Source organism: Staurois parvus, unplaced genomic scaffold (assembly GCF_062004578.1).
Source record: "Staurois parvus isolate SC_StPar_1 unplaced genomic scaffold, SC_StPar_1.0 ptg000473l, whole genome shotgun sequence".
Lineage (NCBI taxonomy): Eukaryota > Metazoa > Chordata > Amphibia > Anura > Ranidae > Staurois > Staurois parvus.
In genome coordinates, this window is record NW_028318269.1 from 259,313 (window position 1) to 283,438 (window position 24,126).

The 24,126-nt window shown below is 39.6% G+C and overlaps 1 protein-coding gene across 1 annotated transcript in view; it reads right to left on the reverse strand.

The window, feature by feature from the left end:
• Window positions 1-1,532: 1,532 nt before the first annotated feature.
• CDH22 (cadherin 22) overlaps window positions 1,533-24,126 on the reverse strand; it is a 542,246-nt gene continuing 519,652 nt past the window's right edge. Inside the window, exons 11-14 of the mRNA XM_089689403.1 lie at window positions 20,102-20,219; window positions 15,388-15,639; window positions 9,386-12,617; window positions 1,533-1,821 (exon numbers count right to left, since the gene is read on the reverse strand). Coding sequence (XP_089545529.1) covers window positions 12,106-12,617; window positions 15,388-15,639; window positions 20,102-20,219 — 882 coding nt within the window. The 3' untranslated portion in view covers window positions 1,533-1,821; window positions 9,386-12,105. The remainder of the gene's footprint in view (window positions 1,822-9,385; window positions 12,618-15,387; window positions 15,640-20,101; window positions 20,220-24,126) is intronic.

Consider the following 24,126-nt stretch of genomic DNA (forward strand, 5'->3'; position numbering starts at 1 on the left):
CATGGTCAAAATCATTATGCTTTTTTGGTGCGGCAGTTTTAACTCAACATGATGGCATGTCAAACCATTCATTAAAGTCATTATGTGCCGCAAACACATGCCAAACACGGCTATGGTGATTGCAGCATGGTAGTTCAATGCAAAATCTCCATTGGGACTAAAATAAACTGGCAGGTAACAGCAGTATTGCCTCCTGAATGCCATTACACTGGCTTTTAACCACCTCTGAAAAAGTGATCCACTGCGAAACGTAAAGGAAATTGTACTAAATATATACGGTATAGTATCCTAAAGGAGATTGTCATTTGGACTGAAATGTCTATAACCATTAGACATGTGCATGCCAGAAATTTTCCTTGGGTCATATTAATCTGTTCATTGAAGAAGTTTGTTTCTTCATATTCGTTATGTTGATCCGTTTCGTTTTCTGTAATCGTTTTGTATCTTCGCCATTCATTTCTTATATTCGTTGGTCCAGGTGGATTTGAAAAATTTAGCAGTTTTTCCGGAAGATTGCTATATATTCAATATATTATTGAATAGGAAGGATTCAATATTTTTGGACACTAGTCCAACCCATCAAGAGAAATGGCATGAGCTGATTGAACAATACCGACTGTGTATCCAAATGAACAATAGGAACAAAATTTGGATTTATTCGTTATCGGACTTTGAATTATCAAACAAATTTGAAAATTGAATTCATTTTCCCATGGCCCCAAACTACTATCGCATCATGTGACATCATCCAGATGAAACTAACTAAACAAATGCATTTGTTAATTTTGTTTTTCGTATTTGTGGACATCTATGACTACTGTACGTCCTTTCAGAGATTCATATACATCTGAATCCTAGAAAATGAAATTGTTATCCGGAAAACGAATTGTAACATAATAAAAAGCATGTCTAATATCCATCTTAAAGGAGATACTTTGTATATTGCATGGTCAGTGTAAGAAGCTATCGGGTCATTCCACACGCTATAATGTACCCAACATTGTATAAGCAGATTTAAATGGACTGCCATCTAATATATACCAATCATCAGTGGTGTATTTAGGTTTTGTGCTGTCCTAGGCAACACAAAAATTGTCTGCCCCCACAGACACCGACAAACACAACCCCTCCTTCCCCCTCCAGTGGAGAAAGCCTACCATTGACCAACAACACCCCTGCCCACACTCGTTGGGAGAGCCTTCCACTACCACCCCCTTTCCCAATAGAGAGACACTCATCTTTACAGCTCCGGACATCCCCAGGAATGAGAGTCAGGCTCTACATACACCATCAAGCAGCCCGCAGCCTCTCTCTGATCCCACCTGGTTCCCATTGTGTACGTGTCCCTTCTTTCATCCCTTCTTGTGGGGGGAGGTGCTGCCCCCCTGAAAAATGCCACCCTATGCATGTGCTTTGTTTGCCTTGTGGTAAATACGCCCCTGCCAATCATATAATATTATTTCACCAAACAGCAGAATCTTTGCCTTCTCCCTCCCATTCCTGCCCACAATGAGACATATGCTGCAATAAAATTAGTAGAACAACTGTTTATTTTTGTCCTTTGAGGAATCATGGTAAAGTAATGACTTCCCTGTCAGAAGCTTTTGTAGTGCATTGTGGGAGACTGAGTTGTTATAACTGCACTGGGTAGACAAAATGGATGGGAAAGCATAGGTTCAGATGTGGATATCATGAAAAGTGACAGAATTTACATTGTCAATGACAGCTAATACTGCAGATCTGACCTCTTGAGGACTGGGTGTTAATCCAAAGAGGGTACCCTGTTACGTTCAGCTGTAGTCGGAGTCTGAAAACATTGCTCTGTTGGCAGGAAAAATTACAGCTGGTGTTAATAGAAGTAACATCATCGTGTACAGAATATAGAAAAGAAACTGTAAAAAGACAGCTGAAAAATGGTGGGTAATGGCCATGATAGTGAAGGGCAGGAATATAGACATGGACATATATAAACCTTGACGTTTTAATGGAAGAGCCGTTAACTCTAGAACACAAGTTGTATTGTGGAAATTTCAAATATACAAGTGTGTATATATATATATATATGCTGTATAGTGGTTTTACATTTATTGTGGTCAGGACCGAAAATAAAACTTGAGCTTCTGCAGATGAAGGTCCCAAAATCAAAGCCTCATCCACAGGCTGAATCTATATAAACCGAAGATATGCTCAGTTGGAGATATATTGTAGCAAACAGTACAAATACAGATCTATATACATACACATCATGGCTAAAAATATATGGAAACCCTTTCAAACGTTCCAGTAAAGGCTTGTGTTACATACAAAGGCATTTTAGATAATTAAGAGCTTGCAACCTTATGGCACAGTTTAGGGAGGCCCTTTACTGTTTCTGCATGACTGTGCTCCTGTACATAAATCCAGGTCCAGAAAGACATGGTTTGATGATTTTTTTTGCGGAGGATATTAGGTGGTCTGCATGTGAGCATGGTACATCGTGGTGTGTCATCGAGCAGTGATCATACAGAGGCCAAGATGAACGAGAACTGTGTATTAAAGGTCCAAACAAGGTACACCTAAGCCCAGCAGGTAGGTACAGCCGTCTGGAGCTACTTACAAAACTGTAGCAGAGGTCTTTTGACTTTGGTAATGCCAACAGCATCTGTAATCAGTGGTGTATTTAGGTTATGTGCTGCCCTAGGCAACACAAAAATCGGACGCCCCCCCCTCCCCAGCAGAGAGAGCCTGACACCGACCAACACCAGACCCTCTCCATGAAGAGAGCCTGACAGTGACCAACAACAACCCTGCTCCATCCCCACCCCCACCTGAGAAAACCTTCCACTAATACCCACCCCCTGGCCGGTGACAGAGACAAAGACACCTTCACATCCCTGGGAACGACAGTCAGGCTGCATCCACCATCAAGCAGCCCGCAGCCTCTCTTGGATCCCACCTGGTCTCCATGCCGCATATGTCCCTTCTTCTGGGGGCAGTGCCGCCCTAGGCAAATGTCTTGTTTGCTTTGTGATAAATACGCCCCTGTCTGCAACAAGGAATGGGAATGCAGTCTGGCCAGTCCACACTCAAAGTGGAGGCTTCTGAAAGCAGAGGGTAAGTATGGTCCCTGCATTGTCCCTACTCTTCTGGAACCTTTCCCTCACTCTAAACACTTTTCCTGACAAAGGGGAAACCTGTCCCTACACTAACAACTCACACAATGCATATCAAATCAGGGAACCAGTGTCTTAAATAAGCACTGTCCTCACCAAAGATGGCAGTGGATGTCAAGCAGGGCACTAACCAGACAACTGCTCCCCTGATGACCACAGGCAGTCCTAGAAGAACTAGGTTCCCCACAACTTCCTTCCCCTGCTGCATTGCTGCTCAAACCTAGCACCACTTACATAGGGGAGTACAGACTGCACCTGTCTACATGCAGAGAGCCTGATCAAAACCATACAACACCATTAGGAGAAATTGGAACACCAATTGCAAGTCAGGTTTTCTCAACTAACATCAATGCCTGAAATCACAAATGCTCTTTTGGCTGAATGGGCTAAAATGACCAAATACACACTACAGTATCACGTAGAAAGCCTTCTAAGAATAGTAAATCATAATATATTCTACATCGCCATGCAGTATAATACAAAACCTACAATGAACCATATATATCTTGATCCTTCGTGCTAAATCTCAAACCACAAACTAACTTAAATTATACTAATATGGTGATATAAATAATAATTTCAAACAGTAATATGTATCCAAAACTATACTATATATATGTAAAAATGAAAGTCCTTCAAACATCAAAGTGCATGTTCATTATTATTTTCCATCCATTTATACTTAACAGTACTGTATCCTGTGAACTGCACAAGTACTTATTGTGCTGAACCCAACACCAGTGAGGGTTGAGGTCAGGACTCTGTGCAGGCCAGCCAAGATCCTTTACCCCAAACGTGTCCATTCATGTCTTTATGGACCTTGCTTTGTGCACTGGTGCGCAGTCATGTTGGAACAGGAAGGGGCCATCCCCAAACTCTTCCCACAAAGTTGGGAGCATGAAATTGTTCAAAATGTCTTGGTATGCTGACGCCTTAAGAGTTCCCTTCAGTGGCCAGACCCAACTGCTGAAAGACAACCCCTACACCATAATCCCCCTCCACCAAACTTTACACTTGGCGCAATGCAGTCAAGCAAGTACCAATCTCCTGGCAACCGCAAAACCCAGATACATCCATTTGATTTCTAGACAGAGAAGCATGATCCTTCACTCCAGAGAACACGTCTCCACTGCTCTAAAGTCCAGTGGTGGCGTGCTTTACACCACTGCATCTGATGCTTTGTATTGCACTTGGTGGTATAAAGCTTGAAGCAGCTGTTCGGCCATGGAAACCCATTCCATGAAGCTCTCTACGCACTGTTGTCGTGCTAATCTGAAGGCCACAGGAACTTTGGAAGTCTTTAGCTATTGACTCTGCAGACAGTTGAAGACTTCTGCGCACTGTGCGCTTCAGCATGCGCTGACCCCGCTCTGTCATTTTATGTGGCCTACCACTTTGTGGCTGAGTTGCTGTTGTTCCCAGTTGCTTCCACTTTGTTATAATACCATTAACAGTTGAGCGTGGAATATTTAGTAGCAAGGAAATTTCATAGATGGACTTATTGCACAGGAGGCAACCTATCACGGTACCACGCTTGAATTCACTGAGCTCCTGAGAGCAACGCATTCTTTCACAAATGTTTGTAGAAGCAGTCTGCATGCCTAGGTGCTTCATTTTATACACCTGTGGTCATGGAGGTGGTTGGAACACCTGAATCCATTGGTTTGGAGGGGTGTCTCAATACTTTTGGCAATATAGGGTATATATGGTTTTGGATACATATTACTGTTTGAAATTATTTTTTATATCACCATATTAATATCATTTAAATTAGGTTGTGGTTTGAGATTTAGCACGAAGGATCAAAATATATGGTTCGTTATAGGTTTAGTATTATACTGTGCGGAACTGTAGACTATACCATGATTTACTGATCGCATGTGGGAATACAGAGTGTCTGCAGCAGTAGGTGAATACACCAAATATACACACTTCATTATTATTATCAAATTTCTTTTCTTTTTTTTGTTACACATTGAGGTGGTCAAAGTTTTTGTAGGGATTGGTGTATGTACACCATAGTGATCGCACTTAGGACTCTCTCAGTATTTTGCAGCTTCTAAGAAAAGTGGAGGCTGTCAGTCCTCATACACACTGAAAGTTTTTACAGCGGCTGTTTTTGGCTTTTGACGTTTTTTTCTACAGCTAGTAAACCCCCCAGCATGTTATCCTACAGTATGTGTCCATGCACACATAGACTGTAATTAACGTTTTTTGGCTGGAAAAAACCCCCAGAACTAGTGGGTTTCCAGAGGAGTTTTTTAGCTGTAAAAACGCTCTAATGCTGAAAAACATGGCAAAACGTGGTAAAACGCTGCAAACCAGCCTTTTTGGACTTTTTTTATTAAAGAAAAAATGTTTCTGGTAAAAAAACTGCTAGAAAACGCAAACATGGAAAAACGACGCTAAACACTAAAAAACTCACGTTTTTAATGTGACTTTACACAGCTAACGTTACCAGCGTTATCAAGACACCCCGTGTGCATGGAGCCTTAGGCCACATTCATGTGACTGCATGGGTGCAAATATTTTTCTGCATTTAGAGGCAGCTAAAATCTAGATGCAGCAACACTCTGTGCTATGGATCGCATACAAACTGGATGATTAGCACAACAGTCAGTTTGTGTGGCACTAAAAACATTACAGTAACACCAACCCTGGACACACACTGCTTAATCCAGGGTCATTCAGGGGCTCTATTCATATGTAACCGCTTAGATGACTAATTACATGCACACGTAGTACAAATCTGACAGCTGCTGCTGGTTGCAAGCAACGTGTGCAGGCAGCGTTTAGAACTGCCTGGTTATATCTGGGGATTCTTGCCGACAGCTGCCCCTGTCCGCATTCTGTTCGGCCGTGTGAATGTAGCCAAACGGGGAGCCTGCTCCATATTGAGGCCAAGGATTTTGGAATGTAATGTCTAATAGGCGTGAGGGCAAGGTGTCCTACATTTTTGGCCATATAGTATGTATATACATTGAAATACTGTGGATGTACTGGCTGGCGGTGCAGAATCCTCTGATAATGCTGCATTTAGATTAGTGGTGACCAGACTTTATGTTGGTGCACATTCAGGACTTTTGCTTCACTGTTGGGGCTCATGTTAGTCATATACAAAATATAAAATATCACATATCAATAAAGTCTTCTATTTACATATTTACCTTTCTATACTTCGCTGTTCTGCTGAAAAAATTACATTAATCTATTACAGATTTATACAGATTACAGACAGAAGAGACCAATAGTTTAAAGTGTTACTAAACCTGCAACAGTAAAATCAGTCTGTATATGCAGTAAAGCATGCTTGATATACTCAATGTGGAACCTAAGGGGTTAATTCTCTGCATTGTGTAAAAAGGATGTTTGATCCTGTCTTCTCTGATCCTCCCCTTCTTCTACTTTCCCCAATATACTGTGTATCTTGATAGATCAGAGGTTTGGAGGCAAGCTGCACATGCTCAGTTTGGTGTGTATTGCTAGAGGTTTTTTGTCTTACTTGGAAGGGTGCATGTGATTAGCACAGACATAGATAAAAAGTTATGCAGCAATCAGGGGAGGATTGAATCTCCTCCAAGCTTTAACCAGTGCTCTGCTGGAATCTGATAGAAGTCACAAGACTGCTTTATACTCCTGATGACAAAAAATATATTTAGCAGTTTATATTTACTAAAATAATTGCATTTCCATGTTCTGTGCACTGTGGGAGACCAGATATAGTGAATGCAGGATCCTGGGTTTAGTAACACTTTAAGGTAAAAAAAACCTTTCAATAGTAGCTCCCCCCTAGCCCCATAGCCCCTAATCATAGGAGGGACTCCAACCCCTCCCTAGAGTGTAAAAGCTTCTGCTGTGCTCTACCTCAAGAAACCCACACTGCTCTGTAAACCCTGTGTCATGGATACACCCTGTAATTTTTTAGTTTTTCAAAATAAAGATTTTTAGATAATTTGTGTACAAAAAGAACAATAGTTAGTTTAAAAATTAAAGACGTAAATAAAAATGAAATAATTTTCTTTTTCCTTTAAATGGACAATCTTAGATATAGATTAAAGTGGAACTTCACCCTAGAGGGGATGTTCTGCTTGTTTGCCTCCTCCCCCCTCCACTGCCACATTTGACTTTTTTTTTGGGGGGGGAGCTGATACCTGGTTTTGAAAGGTACCTGATCCCAGTTCTGGTCAGATGCACCGCTGACAGTTTGGCCCCCCTCCTTTTCCAGCAGCCTTCTGGGACACTTCACATGTCCCAGAAGACTGCGGGAACATTCAAAAAGTGAAGCACACTTCACGTATGTACAGAAGGGGGGCGGCTGTGAATCAGCAAGGTTTCACTTGTGGTTTCCCTTACTGAAGATGCGACACCTGCACCCAAAGCTGATTGAAGAATTGGCTCAGGTGAGGACATTGCTGGATCCCTAGACAGGTAAGTGTCCTTATATTAAAGGTCAGCAGCGACAGTATTTGTAGCTGCTGACTTTTAATATTTTTGGGGAAGCATGGAGCTCCACTTTCATAGAATCTGCTGTTAAAGTTTAAAGGTAATACCAATTCCTGCAGTATTTAAATGTTCATTTTATCTCACCCCCTTAACTTCCGGGCTAATTCTGACACTTCTGATATGCATGTAAAAGTCAGCATTGTTTTGCTAGAATATTACTTTTTTTTTTTTTTACGCAGAGGCCCTAGAGAATCAAATGGTGGGTGTTGCAATATTTTTTAATGCCACATTTTTTTTTAATTTGTGCATTGGTTTTTTAAAAGCAAAAGTTTTGGAAAAAATACACTTTGTGGATTTTAGTGAACAAAAACACAACGCAATACCCATTTTTTTTTGTAAAATATAAAACATGATGTTATGCCAATAGCAAATAGATACCTAACATGTCATGCTTTAAAATCTGGACGCCTATGTAACAGTGCCAAACTACGGTACCTAAAAATCTCCATAGGCACCGCTTTAAAAGCCTTTACAGGTTACCAGTTTAGAGTTATACAGGACGTCTTGTGCCAGAATTACTGCTCTAAATCTGACGCGACAATGCTTTACACGTTTGATGTGAGCATCGTTTACATATGCGTGCGGGAATTACGTATGAGTTTTCATTTGCACATGAGCATGGGGGTACCAGGGGTGCTTTAATATTTTATTCTATTATTTATTGTATTTAAAACATATTTTTACACTGTCCCTTTTTTAAAATCAACTTTATTGCTATCATAAGAGATGAACAACATCACTTTATGGAGAGATTTGGGGTCTATTAGACCCCAGATCTCTCATCTGGTCTCAAATACAGCTGATCATTACACAGATTGGTCTCCTCAGCTTCTTCACTGGTCAATAACAGGCCAGTAAGCAAAGAACTGAGACCAAAAGTGGTGAAATCCTTGTTGCTTTTGTTTTCTGATTTCACAGAGAGGGAAGAACAACAACAGTTACTCTCTGTTCACTGCTGTAGATACCACTAGCCAGAGTCGTCCCACGCTCCCCAATCAGATGGGAGAGCTGGGGAAAGGTGGTGTTGGGAGGTCCCCCCCCCCCTTTCGCCACCTGTAGAAGTGATCAAGTGGCAGCAAAGCCACTCTGATCACTTCTACATGAATGGTTACCAACCGCTTAACCACCAAGATGTCATATGACATCCACCCAGGGGGAAGTGGTTAAGTACCCTGGGTTATGACTGTATAGAGATTAGCTCCTATTTGCTTTCCCAGAGCTGGACAGTCGCAGACAATAATGCAGTGGGGTGGGATGTTTGCTTTATATCATGTAATTTTTCTGGGATGCTCGCAAGATGATTAAAAGCTAGGTGGGATTCCAAGGCTGCAGAGAGTCATAACAAATGATTGCATGGTGTGTAAACAGTGCTATAAATTATGCTACATAACTTGTAAAAGTTGGCATTCATCTTAAAGACTTCCAAACCTTCATAGAGTTTGACATATTTAACATTGTTCTAACATTGGCAGACTGGCTGAGGGCAACCTGTTGCATTATGTTATCGAATATTTATCCAACAGGAAGCCAACTATGTGTTGGAAGCATCACTGTTTAATGCTTTATATTCACAATACTAATACGATTTTGAAACATGTATTACTTTAAATATAACTTTTTTGGTAAGACAACTTGTGTTTTAGATTTATAAATTTAGCCCTTAACAATAGTCTTGAAAAACAATAAAACAACCCAAAAAAATGAAACATTTATGACCAAAGCATATTCACCTATACACTTATACGTCACCCTCACTGGGAGCAATGGCTTCAATCTATGGTGCCTTGTATCGGTTAAAGGGGTTTCCTGGTCTCCTCATGGCAGCATACTACAGGTCAGCTTCTCCACTCTTGTTCCAATAGGAAAATACTGTATGTAACAAGTCTATAATTCTGAGTCCCACTCCATAGCATTCTCTTTTTGTTCTTGTTCCGTGGTAGATACTCTCTTTGTCCTTTCTAAAACACTTAACAGGGGAATAGCTGCTTTTCCCAAGGTGATTTCTTCCTAGATAGTGAAGAAGACGTGATGACCAGGATCTCAGTGCACTTTGTGTTCTCAGTTTTGTTTCCATTTCTGTCTCATTAATAAATCCTTTTCACATTCAAGCTGGTGCTGCAGTTTTTTTGGTTTCTGTTCTTGTTTCCTTCCCTTTTTTATTGTTATTGCTTGCTAGATCCCATAGTATGTGGAGACCAGGAATACAAAAAATAGTTCTCAGTGCTTACCTGTTTTTTCCTTTCCAGGCCTATCTTAATGTCAGCATAGGCTTCCCCACCACTGTTCTGTTGCGGTTCTGGTGACTGAATGATGGTTGTGTGGGATACTGTTAAATTTATGTACTTGTTAGAGATGGTCCAACCCATAATATGCTGATATAGGAATAGACCAAGAAAGGAAAACTACAAGTAAGTTTTGTTAAAAATGTTCCGTATTTTCACTTTAATTTTTATTACTTTTTCTACTAATGACCCAATAAAGTGTGAAAGTCACTTGAGAGTAGATTAGACGTGGTAGAAAACTCTTTATTACTTGGACACCCTTTGAAATAAAAAGATTTTCAAGCCTGTGGCTGTATTGTGATAGAAAATTCACATTGTTCTGATACAACTACCAGGTGTCCACAGGAGGTAACCATCAATTGTTACAATGAAGGGGTATTGCTACCATTTTTGCTAAAAACCTTTGAAGACCTGTTTTGAGGCAGCAATATTTTAGTATATTTTGCTGTTAGTTTGGCCATTTCACAGTGTAATGTTTCTTCAGCATAAGATTTCTTTTACAATTAACATATTTATACAGTTGCTGTTCTATGAGTCCCAACATATTCACAGATCTGATACTGTTACTTTAATAATTCAGTCCAAAGGCTCATGTCAGAGTGCTTTGTAATCAGTCTAATATGCTTAATTGTTTGTCTGATTCCCAACCCACCTTTAAAAAAACAATACTATACAGAATAGTGATCTACAACCACTGGCTCAGGAGCCACATATGATTTTCCCCTCGGGAACCACATATGGTTCTCCTCTGTAGAACAGTGATCACCAACCACTGGTATAGGAATCACATATGGCTCTCCACTATACAACGTAGAACTGCAACTTCTAACAACTGACTCAGGAGTTGCATGTGGCTGTCCACTATAGGGCAGTGACAACCAACTACTGGCTTAAAAGCCACAACTCTCCACTCTCTCTCAGACAACTTGAGGCAAGCCCTTAACATGTACTTGGCTTTCAATAATTTGACTTGTTTAAATATATTCTACAATATATAATAATCAAAAAGTATGAAGTGCATTAGAGACAATCCACACTTTCTTATTTTGAAATGGGGTTTATAAACTTGATGGGGATCTTTCAGGAAACAATAAAAATCTCCTGTTCTTGTGACCTTCCTGTATTCCACAGCTCTACCACTTTTGGAAACTAAAATGAGAGATTTCACTTGCAGTGCCACTTCCTTGAAAAATCTAGCATTGAAGAACATCCATAATATACAAGGTCTGATGTTAATTTATCTAGGTCATGGTACAGCTAGAAGTTAGTCACATTCAACTGTATGTGTTCTGTTTTGCTGAAGGTCTTTCACCAGTAATCCCAGTGGATACCCCAAAATTTGTAACAAAGAAATAATTAACACCTCTCCCAGACACCATGGTTTCTTGGTGATTGGATTATGTAAATTAGAACATTCATGTTCTCATACAATTAGCATTTGTCTTGACATATTTCATGAGACCATGGTGATTGGGTGAAGGTGACTTTGTTGTCCATGTGGCTATAATTCCGGGGTATGTTTCTGCCGCTCATTAGAACTGAGGAAGCCACTTGGATGAGTGGTGAAACATCTCCAACATTACAGAACAAGCTCAGTTGATTGTAACTAAATTCTCTGACCCATAGCAGTAAAACCATCATATGTCTCTTGTCAGACATAAATTGGGCAAGCGCTGCAAACAGCAGGACAAGAATCTAAGACCTTTTGTAAAAGAAACTGTAATATGGTATTATAACCAATAATTAGGTTTGATGAGTTAGAGTGCTCACTGTACAGTAGCAGTTATTGTGTTCATTAGGTTTCCCTTTCTTTAGAGATGATTAGATGATTCTCTCACCTTTGTACTCACAGATAATAACCAATGTACTAGAGTGTAATATTGGTAGATGAATTCTATTAATATATTCAATGACCAGACAGTTTAAACTAATGGTACGTGGTTATTTACTTTATGGAGAGGACTGTGTTGAGTAGAAACAGAGCAAGATGACAGTGATAGGAGGCATGTGTGGTTAAATGAGCTGCTGTGTAATGATACAATGAATGGGCATAGTAGAGTCATGTAATATGCTGCTTACATACTGAGATGTAATAAATATGGAGCAGTTCTGCCCCGTAATTAGAACATAAGGTCTTGGTACCCTGAAAACAGAGGGTTTGACTGGGGCTAGGACCCCTGGCTTTCTTCCTGCCCCTTGTGTCCAGCATATAGAGCAGCCAGTTGGCGAAATCTGGGGCCCCAAGAGCCCAACTGAGAAAAGTCTTGCTCTGAAGTCGTAGACCAGGTGCTAATGGAACTGAGAGAGGCTGCACTGGAGCCAGAGCCCTCAAAGGCATAAGTCTGAAAGGAGTCATAAGGAGGCACTGATGAGTCCTGATCTGCCATCCTCACTTTTCTACTGATGTAGTCTCTGAAGAGTGAAAAGTCCATTTCAGCCCCTGGAAACCACTGAGGCAGTGGGTGACGCTGGGAAGCAAGTGAACTGTCCCCTCCAGCCTCGCTTCCTTCACTGAAGTTGTATAAGCTCCGCAAGGCTGACATGTCATAGGCCTCTGTATCCTGTTCTCCACCGCCCTCATCATTGTACTTGATGACGTTATCCCTCATATCTTCATCCTCATCCGATGCCAGATGACCCTGGTGGTGTCGTTTTAGAGCCAGAATAAGAAGAATCAGCACTGCAGAAGAGAACATAGAGTATATTTTATTATGAATAAACGTGTGTAGGCAGGAAAATTGAGACTGTTTACTTAAAAGGTTATTGCCCTTATAAAACTCAATGACTGTGACTACAACTGTTCAGTTTAAAGGTTATTATCCTTATAAAAGTCAGTGACAGTAAACTACATACTAACTTTGTGAATATTCCCCTTTTTTTAAATGCAAGATCTATATTGTCTAGGTTATATAAGAATATATATACAGAATAATATGTGATTTATATATAAATATATATATACACAGTTAGTGAACGTGCTAGGCCCTGCCATTGTGGCAGTATAGTGAAAGCGACACGCACTAATGCAAAGTGTGGGGCTCCGGAGAATTGTGTCTCAGCGGAGAAGACTGGGTTTTGTAATCCCAGTCAGGGTCTTGAGTCCAGAGGCTGCAAAGAGTCTTGGGTAGGGCAAAGCCTACAATCTGGTATCCAGGTCTTATTGGAGACCTGCTGGCTGTGTTAGTGTGCAGCTGTGCACACTCGCTTTAAATAAGGACCTGACCATAGTGCAGGGCTCCCGTCAAAAAACAGGTGTATGCTCTATCTAGGAGACATACTCACCCCCATCTGGAGAGGTGCTCTACTCAGGAGACAGCACTCCATGTTGGAGGAGAGATTCCTTACGCACAGGACTGAGAGAGTCAGGACTGCTAAGGTTGTCTGGAGGATTGGGAGAACTGAGACAACTTGGTGAGACCATTAGACTGAGGGAATCTGTAAGCCTTGGAGGAGAGAGAGAGACCAGGGTGCCAGGAGATCCCCTACTAAGGGGCCAGGGAGCAGGCCCGTACAGCAGGGTGCTGTAACTACAAGCTGAGTGAGCCCGAAGAGCCCAGAGAGCCAGGAGAGCTGGGTCAGAGGCTTTTTAGAGCTTTGAGTGCAATAAAGCCTCCATTCCTTGGTCTACATCTTATCTGGTAGCCAGGCCTTGTTATTATTTCAGCTTGCAACAGGGTGTAAGGTCCTTAAAATTAGGGCCCTGCCTAAATGTCGCTTGGCAACATTTTGGTTCTTTTGGGCAGCTGAACAGTAGAAACAACTAAAGAGGGACTTTTCTCATATAGAGGACATACCAAGCAACATCACATGAGTGCTCATAACACTGCATTATGCTCTCCCCTTCAAAGGAATATCAAAGCTACTTCCTAATGGGAAGGGAAGCAGGACTATTGCCCTTTTGTTGGGAGGAAGTCAGAGGAACTGCGTGAACATTGGTCTGTCCTTTGGAGCTATGTTAATTGCACAAGTTATAAAGTGTGTAACCACAGAAGTACTGTGACTGAGAAGGGTGTGTTCTCCACAAAAGGACAGCCACTATGACCAGCAAGGGAGCAGAGCATTGGCAGGTGAGCGAAGGGAACACAATGAGTCAACTAAGTAAGCATTGGATTTGCAAAGTGAAAATTCTCTATGCTTGTAAAAAAATAACCACATTATCAAATCCTGAGCATGTGCTTACAGGAATGAAGTGAGCAGAGATAACAGCATCATTGTCCTATTAGCAAGCAAACGGTGGACTGTTGACCAAACTATGTTACTTAAAGTGGTTATAAAGACATTACAATGAAAATATTTCTGTGTGCAGCTCCCCACCCCAACCCCCAACTTAAATTGTTAATCCAGGGATGTGCACAAAATCAGCGTCACTGCTCTTTCTCGCTCTTCTCACTTGCTCAGAAGTAGCAGTGAGGGCCATCGGTTCCTGCTGCTGTCATTCACAGCCAGTGAGGAGGGATCAGAGGTGGGGCCGAGCCACACAGTGTGTGTCAATGGACACACAGAAGGTAGATCGGGAGTGAGCTGCATGAATGATCCCATAGGAAGTGGCTTGCTATGGGGGCACTCAACCTGGAAGGTGGGGAACAGGTGTGCTGATGGGGGACCTGAGAAAAGGAGGATTGGGGTTGCTGTGTGCAAAACCATTGCACATGGAAGGTAAGTATACAATTTTTTTTTAAATCCCTCTACAATGCTTTAATTTGCAAGCAGGTATGCCATTAAAATGAGAGGCACCACAATGCACCACACCAAGCACAGTATTATACTACAGCACTGCATAGTTTGAATGGGTGCTTAAACAGCTAGTGGACATAATAATATACAGTATGTCATATTTGCCAACTGTACCATGGGGTTAGGTTACTTTTGGAGTTGCTAATTTTCACTTTATGTTCACTTTGCGAATATGGCAAAGCTATGTTTACATAGGTAACAGAAGAAAAGACAGGTTGCCCTTATTTATTGAGCTAAGAAAGTGAATGGGGGTTCAGCAGGCCCTTGACAAAGCTGCACTACTTATTTAGCGAGGACACAAGAAAAAAAGGAAGTGGCAACTTTAAGAGCTGCACTAAAGTGTGTTTTCAGCAGCCAAAACTGATTGTGCTCAGCTTTGGACATAACCGAGAAAAAAAATATTGTAACCATGCCAAGTCAGCCAGGCTGACTGCCAAATTCCCAAATAAACCAAGAAAGGACACAGTCAGACAAACTTCAAAACTTCCAGAACAAAGAAAAGAAAAACCAAGAATGCATGAGAAATTCATAAAAGAATGACAAATATCCATGTCAAGGTGGTATAAGAGGGGTCTTCAGCCAGTGTATTTGACTTTGCCTCTCTCATTAGTTGGTGGACCACAGAAAGGACATGGACGTCCAGCACAATTCATAGAAGACCCCTGGACATGAAACATTTACAGAGACAAAAACATAGTAAAATTGAGTGAACTCACCAACAAGAATCAGGACACACACCAACAAGGCGATAAGTGCTCCAGGACTGAGACTCCCAGCCATCACATAGGCAGTAGTGTTACATGACTGCACAGCGCCAGTGCTGTCACAGCCACATACTCGTATAGTAAGGGTTCCTGTACTACTTAGCGCTGGTGTACCTCCGTCAACAACCAGAATTGGTAAGATATACATGTCTTGCTCTCTCCTGTCAAACGGCATCCGGTGTGTATGTACTGAAGCTGTGTTATCTGCAGATGGAAATGCAGTCATGTCAGAAATAAAGAATATTACAAAAAATCCTTTTTGACAGTACTGTCAGGTGTTCTTGGAAATTATATGAATACCTCTTGCCTTCCTTCAAAGTCCTCTGTGCTAGCAGAGCTGAGTGACAGCCACACCCTTCAGCTCAAGTCCTTTAACATATCCTTATATAGCAGAGAGGGGGAAGAGATTTGTTTGACCAGGTCTGAGGGACATAATGGGAGCACAAGGTTTTTTCTGATACCAATTAGACACGCCAGTCATTTTTAGACTTGGAAAATGGAAATTGTTGATTTAATGGGGCTGATTTACTAAAACTGGAAAGTTCAAAATCTGGTGCAGCTCTGCATATAAACCAATCAGCTTCTAGGTTTTATTGTCAATGCTTTATTGATAGAAGTTGAAGTTAGAAGCTGATTGATTGGCTACCATGCACAGCTGCACCAGATTTTGCAATCTCCAGTTTTAGTAAATCAACCCCAATGACTTTAAGCAAGCTTGTTTATTTATGTGACTACAATCGCTCTTTAACATTATAAAAAACTATCTTTTCATATTATTCTGTATCCAGTTATGATTTCCTATACGTGTAAAAAAAATTATATTTTTTATTTTATCCCACATTTCTAACTAGAGTAAATGTTGGGCTTCTCCGCTTTCCCTTGTAACCTTCAGTGCATCCTCATCAGCCATTGGGACCACCCATCTAAGGGCAACCAAGGGGCTGAGCCAAGCTTGAAGTTTACCAGAATGTATTTCTGGATCCTCTGGTCATTTCAATGCAAGGTTTTTGTTAATGATCATCTTTGAGTATGCATATTTTTATTATAACTTCTGAACTTTACTTTGAATGGCTCAGTTTTGTTACAAGTTTACTTTAAATAAACAAGATTTTTTTTTTTAAAACAAGGCTTCATAGTCTTCAAAAAATGAATGTGAACATTTCCTTGCTACAGAAACACCTGCAATCTTCCAGTAAAGTTGCCCTCTTGTGGCCATCCCAACCTCCTATGGAACTGACTACACAGCAAGTGTTTGTCACTCAGGGATTACATATCCCAACAGCTATTACAGAGGATGACTGGAGAGGGTAGACACACATTATTACTTGGATTGAGTGTAGAACTCCACCATTGCCAGCACTCACGGGCAGCAATGCTAACATGAGCACTGTAGTGCTGAAGACTGCAGAGGGAGGGTCATTGACAGTCAGGACTAAAAGGAAAAGCCTTCTTGACACTGGGCATCATGCAGCTTGAAGAACTGCAAGCTTGCTTTAAGTAGTGTTGCTGCAGAGGGGAAGGAACTTGAAGGACAGCACCTCCTCTACGGGTCCAGATCAGTAAAAAAAATAAACTGGAGTTCTGCTTTAAATGTTTACAATTGGATAATTTGATCACCCTGAATTTCTGTTTTAAATTTGTCATAAAAACTTTTAGAAGTTAAAAATATTCCCTATGGATTATGGAGGTTAGCAAGGATTTTCTCAGAAAGATGTTTGGTCATACTGACTGCTCCAATGGTTGTTCCTTCTCTAAAGAAGTTAAACTGAAGTTGTGCTTTGACAAGCTGTGACATGGAAGCTGACTGGATAATCTAAATCAGCTTTAATTTGAGTTTTCCAAACCTGCCATGTATGGAGAAACAACCTTTACAGAAGATGACAATGATAAGTATCTCACTATCTGCTGGTATCCCACCCAACGGGTTGGAAAAATTAAAGCTTGGAGCTCCCAATTATAAGAACGGAGCAGATGCTAGTGCAAATGAAGGTTACAGAGTTTCAGGATGTGTTGCCTGTTTTTTTATTTGTTGGACATTTAGGTAGAAGTTTTTCAGTTACTTATGAAGGCAGAATAAAGGGGTAAGGATCCAGGTAGAACAAGTACTGACTCACAGGGACTTATGAATATTGTTCTGAAACTACCAGACACTTGAAAGATTGTTCAGATGCATGTTGGGTAAGCTTTCCATAGGGTTTTATTCACTGAGCTTATTGTCTATAAAATAATCATGTTTTATCCACTAAGCATGCCAGGATCTTTTTTTTTATGGGTGATCTTATTTATTTTAGTGATATCAGAGGTCCTTTATATACAAATCTTTTAATTATGTGTATACAGAATATTATTTTCTTACATTCAATTATTTTATTGATTTACATGCTTTATATACATGTTTTTTCTTTATCAGTTTTAGTATGAATACTGTTTCTTTTTATTTAATTTTGTATTATGATGATCATGACCATATTTTACATTCCTTATATTGATCTTAATTATTGATATGTCATGTTTAGCTCTGATGAATGAGGATTATTTGACCTCAAAAGTGTTTGGCTACCTTTAATATTCCTTTTGTCTAATTTTTCTTAAGCGTAAATGATATGGACCCTTAAGATTATTTGGCAGTCTTCTTGTCAATATCACTTGGATTTCTCAGTTGGGGAGGCCATTGCTTCTGGGGAGACCTCCACATTGTGGAGCTGCAGAAGTGAATACAAGCCCAACCAACACCTCTCTACTTATTAAAAAATAGATTCAATTCCATGCCTCACATCTACTTTTTCTAAGGATGAACATAAAAAATGCCATGTCCAGTTTTTCATTCAATTAAAATGATTAAATGTATTGTACAAGAAAATAATAAGTAGTTTAATCTGTTTTGAACTCTTATCTTTTGTATAGCACCACAGAAAGTGGAAGGGGAGGGTCAGTATTCTGAGCCAATTATGACTTTATTGCTTTGAGCAGTGCTGTCAGTAAATATGATTTTAAGGAAAGACAATAGGGATTGCTTCACTAGGGTGACACATTTCAACAGTGTAGTTTTAATTAGCTGTAAAGAGAATTCACATTTAAATTTCCCATTTCGTCTGGCTGATGTCCTTGCTGTTGGCACTTATTTCATGTGATCATTTCCATTTTTTTACATCAGCAGATTGTTACATGACCACTTTGGAACCCTTGGATCAGTGTGCTTATTTATGGTGATAGATATGGAGTAAAAGATTTTGTAGGAAGAGGTATTAAAGAGGAAAATACAGTATGATAGTATAATGAGAAACATAGAAGGTAAAATGTAAGGGGGAGAAAATGAGGGTCCTGCAAATAAAAACACAATATCAGGTGACAACATTACAAGGCTATGCCACTAACACAAATAACAAGATTCATGGCTATTCTGGAATGAGTTTTAAAACAGGAGAATATAACAGGCAAGTCCGTTTTAAATATAGATGTGCATGATGGAAAATTTTGTTTTGTTTCAGAATCAATCGTTAAGTTAATAATCTTGTTTTTCATATTTGTTATGTTAGAATGATTTATTTTTGGAATTCGTTTCTTATATTTGGATTTGTTTTTTATATTCATTATTTTCAATTCAATTCGAAATTCAGATTTCATAAGATGGCAATATACAATATGTTTTATTTTATTCTAATCTGTTTTTTTTTCTAATCAATTCCTTTATTTTCTATTCAATTTTATTCTATTCCTTTATTTTTTATTCGATTCTGTTTTATTCTATTTGATTCTATTTTAGTCTATGTTATTCTATTTTAAAATTTTCTGTCTTATTTTATTCTATTCTTTTATATTTTATTCTCTAAAAGTAGAAATTATTTTCCTTTTTCACTTCTATACCTTACTGTATTTATTACATTTTGAATTCAAATTAATTTTCAAATTTAAATTTATTTTAAAATGTTAATTCATTTTCGAATTTGTATAATGTGTTTCATTATAATTTATTTTGGATTTGTTGAAATTCTTTCCGAAATTCAGATACATCCGAATCACCAACTAATGAACATTTTCGTAATGAAACGAATCGCATATGTCCAGTTTTGAATAGTACCACAAAGCAATAAGGCAATGCACATGCATTGCAAAGAATAGCATTGCACCATAAAACATTTTTTAAATGTCCGATAACTGGGACGTAATGCTCATTAATGTACGTGCACAAATGCACCGCACAAAATGTAAGTGGGCCCCAAAACACTCTAAAATAAAGCACATGATTTGCCTTTAAGAAAACATAAAAAAGGATAGTGATTGTATATTGGGGAAAGGAGAAAGGGGTTCAACTAAGTGATCAGGGGTGACCTTCATAAAGCAAGTCACTAATTCATAAATAATATTGGCCCTTTGAAGATTTTGTATCTACAATACATCTAGTTTTTATTTGGGATAAATGGAGAGGGCAGACTTGGAAGAGAAGGAAAACTGGTGATCTTTAATAAAGAAATGGGCCTGTGCGTTCTGTTGGCTAATATTGCTCAACTGAGAATGTGACTATCACAAGATGATAAATGGTATATGTTAAAATACATGCATGTTTTGGCAGCTGTGTGTGATCTCATTTGATGGATAAGGATTACATAATTATGGATGACTTAGAAAGATGGAAGATGGGATATCAGGTGACCAACAGGAGGCTCACCCTTGACATTGAGCAGAGTAAAGTGATGCTCCGCACTGGGGTCAGGTGCAAGTCTGAAGTAGAACCGATGCCCCCCCATTGGCTCATCTCGATCCACCACACTGATAGTCTGAATGAGCTACGGTACAATGAGCAGATATTATTTGTAGAAGCATGGGAAATTTACAGTAACTCTGATGTACACAAATAGTAATGCAGTGCTTACATTCAGTATAAGTCAGGTTAAATGTTATCTTATCTGGCAATACAGGCAAGAAGCTACCAGTCTTCTGAAAGTGGATTGAATGGTGAGTTAGAACCCCTGTCATAATTTTATCGCTGTCCGTGTCCTGCTAGGGGCTTAGCTTCCCTATGTGTCCTGATGACCACTGTCAGCATAACTGAAAGTGGTGGGATATCCAAAATTTTGAGTTGTCACCAGAACAGAAGCAGCGATCTTCCAGTGAAGGCACATGTTATTATGACGACTCTCTAAGGAGGACTTATCTCACTTTATAGAGATTTGCTCTCACTTACTTGTTATGAGCTATAACAACTCTCACTTGTTATGTCTACACAACAGGAAATTAAGGCAAATCTCTTAAATGGGACACAGATGGCAAATAAAAACCTGATAGGGTTTTTAATTACCATTCCCTACCCTTCTACTCTAAAATTTGGCTTTAGATATATTGTACATTAAAGGCTAACTCCACTTTTGTGGGGAAGAAATAGCAAATACAAAATAATATTATAGCCTATAAAATTCCTACACAAGTCATATTTTATTTGGATTTTATTAAAAATTACCTTTTCTTTTCAATCTGAAGTGCTGTAACTTTCTGTAAAATTGAGTGCAATATGGCTACCTGAAGGCATTCTGTACACAGATGGTATACAGAATGTCCCCCATAAATGTTATTTCTTGCTTGTGTGATTGGCGTACTGATTTTCCCAGAAGTCTACACTAGGAAACAAGTCAGATTTTGAGCATCTCCTGCAACAAAAATGTTATTTTTGGTAAGATACTCCCAAAGGAAGGAATGCAGACCCTGCCACTTTCCTTATTAGAGCCCTGCAGGTGCAGCAGTTGATTGATAGATATAACATTTGATTGATAGATAGAAATAACATTTTCCTTCACTTGGCACATGGACACAGACAAACAAATAATTGTTTCTTTATAATAACAAAAGGTAGGAATCTGCAACCAAGTTTGTTAAAATCCCTGTAATGTACATAGATCACCCAGAGGATATTTGTTTCTCAACAAAAGTGGAGTTATTCTTTGATAGTGTGTTTTTAAAAAGGTAAATTAAATCCTATTTTTTTTTAATTTAAATAACACCACACATACAATGGTTTCTGAAATATGGTGACTTGCTGCAAAAAAATATTTATTAACACAACTCAATATGCAAAGTCCAATACATCTTTGCAAGAGCAATTCATCCATCCACAGTAAATTGAAAATTGATTAGGCCACCACAGGTTACAAGCACTTTTGGCAAACATTTTCAAACATGGCTCTACAGAGAAAGAGATAATAAGGAATACTGGATAATTTTAAGGTGTTTTTTGGTATGCCTCTTCAAAGGAAATAATGGGATACTGCTAGTAGTAGTTAGTTACACTGAACTAGACTTGTTCTGTAATTCCACAATGGGAAAATCAGGTGAAAACAAAAAAAGCATGTGGAGCGATCTTCCAATAATCTATCCGTTAGTACACAGCTTTTGAGAGTCTATCACGTCAGCTCATATGAAAATAACCAAAGGGACAAGCACGACAATGTTTCTCGTACAATAACAGAATGAATGATTTTCGTATAATTAGTATAGTATTTGTGCAGAAAAATCGAGTGACCAAGACTGCCCATGCTCAGAAACGAAAGAATACATTACAACACAATACAGCACATTATATCATTTCTGAAGTTGTATTCTGTCATGAATTTTTGTAACTTCAGTAACCTATTCCGTTTTCGATATGAGACTAGCATGCAAAAAACCCCCCAAAAAACATGATAATTTAGAAACACAGAAACATAGAAAAGTGATGGCGGAAAAAAAGAAAAATGTGTTCTGAATGTCATCTAAGTCACAACAATAGAACAGAGTCTGCTGAACATAATACTACACAAACATTAGATGTTGCCATGGTTTAATTTCACATAACATGTAAACATTCACAGTGCAGGGAGGAAAAAGTATGTGAACCTTGGGACTTAATAACTGGTTGACCCTCCTTTGGCAGCAATAACCTCAACCAAACGTTTCCTGTAGTTGCAGATCAGACCTGCACAACGATCTGGAGTAATTTTGGACCACTCCTCTTCACAAAACTGTTTCAGTGTAGCAATATTCTTGGGATGTCTGGTGTGAATCGCTCTCTTAAGGTCATGCCACAGCATTTCAATCGGGTTGAGGTCAGGACTCTGACTGGGCCACACCAGAAGGCATATTCTGTGCTGTTGCAGCCATTGTTTTGTTGAATTACTTGTATGCTTTGGGTCATTGTCCTTCTTGAAACCAGTGCTTCTTGAAACCAGTAAACCCAAAAAAGGTGTGTGTTTTTTAAGGGCAGGACAGCTTTCAGCAACACATCCATTATCATCACACTGATTGGAGTCAAGGTTGGCTCACTCCTGGCTCCAATTAGCTCTGGGAGAAGTCATTAAGCTAGGGCCTCACATACTTTTTCCTCCTTGCAGTGTGAATGTTTACATGTTATGTGCAATTAAACCATGGCAACATCTAATGTTTGTGTAGTATTATGTTCAGCAGACCGTGTTCTTCTATTGTTGTGACTTAGATGACGTTCAGAGCACATTTTATGCCCAATTCATGCAAAATTCCACGTAATCCCAAGGGGTTCACATACTTTTTCTTGCAACTGTATAGTACATTCACATCAGTCCCTGCCCTCAAGGAGCTTGTAATAAGCCACATTCATACATACTGGGGACAATTTAGACAGGAGCCAGCCTAACCTACCAGCATGTCTTTGAAGTGTGGGAGGTAACCGGATTACCCGGGGGAAACCCACACAGGCACAGGAAGAACATATAAACTCAGTGCAGGTAGTGCTGTGGTTGGGATTTGGACCAGCGACCAGAGTGCTGCTAGGTGGAAGTGCTGACCACTTTGCCTCTGTGCTGCCCATAGAGAGGGTGAATCTCCCCAGTAGGGACACAGACAGCAATGCAAATCAGTCAAAGGTTACACAGTTACATAGTTGGTAGGGTTGAATAAAGAAATTAGTCTAGTTCAACCTATGTATATGTGTGTATGTGTGTGTGTTTATGTCAATATCATTTCCCATATCCTTGTATATTACGTTCACTAAGATGCCGATCTAAGAGTTTTTTTAAACTATTGACCCTTCCCTCTGACACCACTGATTGTGGGAGGGAGTTCCACATTCGTATCACTCTAACAATAAAGAACTCCCTACATAGTTTAAGGTTGAACTGTTTCTCCTCAAATGTCAATGAGTGGCCGCGTATCTTCTTAAGCTCCTTGAAACTCAAGTTTCCTCCCTGTGCCAGAATCATCATTGAGGTATTTGTATTTTGCTATCATATCACCTCTCGAACATCTTGTCTCCAGGGAGAATGCATTTAATGTTTGTAGTTGTTCCTAGTAACTGAGGTCCTTGAGTCCCCATATTAGCTTTGTCGTCCTTCTCTGGACTTTCTCCAGTTCTAGCACATGTTTCTTGAGGACTGATGACCAGAAATGGATGGCATACTCAAGATGTGACTGAACCAGAGTCTTGTAAAGTGGAAAAATTATAGTTTTATCTTATGAGTAAATACCCTTTTTTATGCAAGCTAATATTCTGATTGCTTTACTTGCTGCAGCTTGGCATTGCATGCCATTACTGAGCGTGTGATCTACTAGGACCTCCAAATCTTTTTCCATTCTGGAATCCCCCAGTGGCTCTCCTAACCCTTTTTTCCATTCTGGAATCCCCCAGTGGTTCTCCTAACCCTTCCACATTTTATCCAAAACCCCCAAAAGTTCTGGTATTATGTCCACTTC